Raw genomic sequence first — 3,982 nt, forward strand, 5'->3', positions numbered from 1 at the left:
TGTAGTAAGCAGCAATGTTTATTTACAATGATGTCAATGGCGTTTCAAAGGAACTATGTAGTACTGTTCATTTTAAGCAGTTTTTCAATGTAACTGAGTTTGTATTAGTAAGGTTCAAACTGTAAATGCAAGATAATACATGTGGGTTATCATAATTTGAATTATAAGTATAATTTGGATGGGAATAACCTTAACAATGTCATAAAAAAGGAGGAGGGTCTTGGTGTAATGGTTGTTCAGTCTCTTACCTCTAAGTTTAGGGGAGTGTACCCAAGTATCCTCTCCCATAACCAACAAGTTGAAAGTAAAACTGGAATGATCATTTGGTGATTATTCGGTTAAATGTAATAAATGTCAACTTTGTTTTTGTTTCTAATTTTTGTGTATTTTGTTTATTTGGGGAGGGGGCAAGGGGAGAACCCGGTACCGGGTCACCATAAGAAAGGAGTTAACCCATCCAAGTAATGTGCTGTTGCTAGTGGTAAGGCAAATAGGATTTTAGATTATATTTACAGATATATTGTATACAAGTCTATACAATTTCATTGTATGGGTGACTGGTTAGGCCACATTTGGAGTATTGTGTATAGTCTTACCTCAGGAAGGACATTGAATTCTTAGAAAGGGGTCAGAGGAGGGTTACTAGAATTGTGCCTGGGTTGGAGGGTTTTTCATATGAGGAGAGATTAAGATCTTTGAAACTTTTTGCTCTTGAAAAAATAAGAATTAGAAGGGATCTGGTTGAGATGTTTAAGATTGTTAAGGGAATCGATAGTGTTGAAATAGCATCTTTTTCAATAATTAATGGCAAGAATAGTAGGACTAGAGGACACAGATATAAATTTTGCCAAGTTTGGAGTCATCTTCAGCTAAGACCATTTTATTTTTCTAACAGGGTAGTTGGCTTTTTGAGTGGGTTGCCTTCAGGTGTTGTGGAGTTTAAGAGAAAGTTTGATAAGTGTATGAATGATAAAGGCTGGCTTTAAGATTTTGTCTTTTTAAATTTATAATGGTTTAGTTTAGAGGATGGGACAGCTGAGATGGACCAACAGATCCCTTGTTGTCCCTAAACATTGTTATCAATGTTAGCTGTTAAATGTACATATTAGTTGCTTGTATCAACTTAGCTTTTAATAATAATAAATTATAATTATGGTTTAGTGTATATATATTTGTATTAAGTGAAACAAATATGCTTATTAATTTCTGAACTGCTCAGTGATATTATGAAATTGTAAACCAACCCAAAACTCCTAGATTTTGTCTCAAGTACAGGATTTTATAAATATCTCTTAGACAGGGGAAGTCCGAAGCAAAGAATGTATGCTCCAGCAGAAAGTCATTTTAGATCAAGATCTCCTAATAACAGATCTGGAAACTCAAATGGAAATGCATATCGGTCTTCTCCAGGGAAGATGGGCAACAGAGATGGTTTTAATAATTTTACACCTTACAGAAGTCAGGGTGTTAACTTACACAGATTAGAATCATATGATAATGAGGCGGTTGTCTATTCTGAATCACGTGCACTCTCCAACTTTTATACAGATATGGAAGCTAGCAACTTATGGAAAGGATATACTGACTCCACCACCAATGGTAATTGTGGAAAGTTTCAGAGCTTGTCTGAGAGAAAAAGGTGGTCTCCACGCCAAGAAAGGTAGTTAATATGTGATAATCATGTGCTTATAACATAAAAAAAAAACGTATGTTGAAATAGTATACATAATCACTTTTTTATTATTATTTAGTTAAAGTTTTTATTTTGACTTAAAACTATCAGTGCTTCAAGAAGTAAAATTATTTAAAAGAATCTTCAAATATGAGTTGTATGTGGTACAAGTTGTTGTCAAGAGGTCATGTAAAAACAACTGTCACATTCAACTTGTGTATTGTTCAAAATATAGCTGTGGTTAAAATATGATACAGAAAATAATGTATTATTATGCAAGTCCTGCAAAAAACTTAGAATCAGAAGTTTTTACTGTAGGAAAAAATTACAGTACAAGATGCAGCTTTAAGTAAAGTTCAACAAGTACTGGATTTTGTCTTTAATATTATCACTACTAACTTAATTAGTTATTGCCAAAGGTACTCTTGTTACTAATTAAACTTTTTAAGGTTTTGAATAGAAGAAATTAAATAGTGTTATAAGTTTTATTTATGTCTTTAAAATGACCTAACAATTTTTTGAGAATTAGATGTTCTTACAACAGCTGCCTATTCTTGTATGGCTTGGTTAAAAAAACAATTTTATAGTGTAAACACTTAATTCTACTAGTAAATTGTATGCGAGATCTCTATAAATATTGTTTACTTAACTTAAGATAAAAGAATCTTTTTCTAATTTGTGTGTTTATGATTTACATGTAAAAGGGAAAGACAAAATCAAAAATTTTCTCCTCATCGAAATGATTGTGCCACATCTCCAAGAAGACTTGTTAAACAAAGACTTGTTTTTCATGAAAGAAACTACTCCCCACGAAGTCTTAGGTTTGAGCAACTCCTAAGGGAAGATAATAGCAGGCAAAATTATGGGCAAGGACAGAGAAGTCAGGAGGATATTGACAAAGAAAATACCAGAAGAATGGACAGAAAGACTTACAGTAATAACCATTATAACAGTAATAATGCTTCAAGATACTTAAACAATGGTAGAACAAGAAGTAAAAAGTTTTTTAGTGATGAAAATCCTGTGGGAGGGAAGCATTTCAACTCTTCAAAGTTTTATAATTCTAACAGATCACACAATGATTTTGAAGCAAGTAGAGCACCTCTCAAGTCTTTAACAAGGTTTGTAGCAATTAGCTTTGATTGTTTAAAAGGTTTTACAATAGTGAAATGTAATAAAACTAAAGTAGAAAACTCCACATTACGCTGTGATTATATAGAAAGTGAAGATTTTTCTCAATTGCTATTTTGACTTGTTCATTGGATGCTGTGGGTATATGGGTAATCTTTAGATTATAATTAAGTACTTAAGGAAAAATAGATTCTAAAATAAAAACTGACAACATAAATAGTTTTAATAGTTAATGCTATTTGTGTTTATATATATATATATATGTATGTATGTGTGTGTGTATAAACACAAACTTAGGTACCTGTCTTTGTCCAGATTATGAATTTAAAAATATCTGGGAGTGTATGCTATGATAAATATCACAAAAATCTTTCACACTATTTATTTATAACATAACATATTATTACAGTATTCATTATTAACTCACCAAAAGCTTTAAGAACTCAATACGTATATACTTAAAACATGGTATACACTGTGCGATGGTCAGAGCGACTCTGTAGGAAAAGGTAGTAGCCAAAGTAGTGGTGGTAGTGTTACCTGCTTTCAACACCCAGCTCTTCATGTCCTTTCACAGTGTTTCACATGATTAATTAATTGACGATCATTGGCTGCAGAATTTTGTTATGGGCCTAATTTGAAAGGTCATGTTCAAAGTAGGAGTGTGGCTGTTGGAGCAGAAATTTCAGCTGAGTTTATATATTATTGCAATTGTGGGAACCATGTTTTTTTTTTTTTTTCACTGCATTCCTCTGTAGAGTGCTAGTGCACTCTGAAATATATAAGCCATTTGTGTGCCCTCCTCTCACACTGTGTGTATGTTGTGTTATAAGAACATGATGCCATTTATGAATGTATTAATGTTGACTTATATCCAAGATAATAAATGCTCAATAACTGCAATAATGGGGTAGAGGGGGGCTGTAAAACCCCCATTAACATGCCCTTTGTTCCACACTATCATCCCACATAATTTGGTTGAGATTGGCCCAGTGTCCTAGGAGTAGTTAAATAACAGACAAATAGACACACAGATTTTTGTGCTATATATATATATATATATACTAGCAGAAATACCCACCCTCTAGGCAAGTATAACTGCTAGTTCCTGCGGAAGATTATTGGTCCTGCAGCCTTTTCTGGAATTGTCTGACAGTTCTTCAACAATGTTCTCATACT

General features: G+C 32.8%; 1 protein-coding gene across 3 annotated transcripts in view; it reads left to right on the plus strand.

The window, feature by feature from the left end:
• The window catches only part of LOC106462537 (ubiquitin carboxyl-terminal hydrolase 37-like), a 49,986-nt gene that overhangs the window by 16,676 nt on the left and 29,328 nt on the right, over window positions 1-3,982 (plus strand). For 2 of the 3 annotated variants that reach the window (XM_022390036.1, XM_022390041.1), the window contains exons 4-5: window positions 1,297-1,660; window positions 2,377-2,793. In XM_022390036.1, coding sequence (XP_022245744.1) covers window positions 1,297-1,660; window positions 2,377-2,793 — 781 coding nt within the window. Of the gene's footprint in view, window positions 1-1,296; window positions 1,661-2,376; window positions 2,794-3,982 lie in introns of those variants that run through there. The other variant, XM_013922475.2, reaches the window with a different exon arrangement.

This window comes from Limulus polyphemus, unplaced genomic scaffold, assembly GCF_000517525.1.
Source record: "Limulus polyphemus unplaced genomic scaffold, Limulus_polyphemus-2.1.2 Scaffold46, whole genome shotgun sequence".
In the NCBI taxonomy this organism is placed as follows: Eukaryota; Metazoa; Arthropoda; class Merostomata; order Xiphosura; family Limulidae; genus Limulus; species Limulus polyphemus.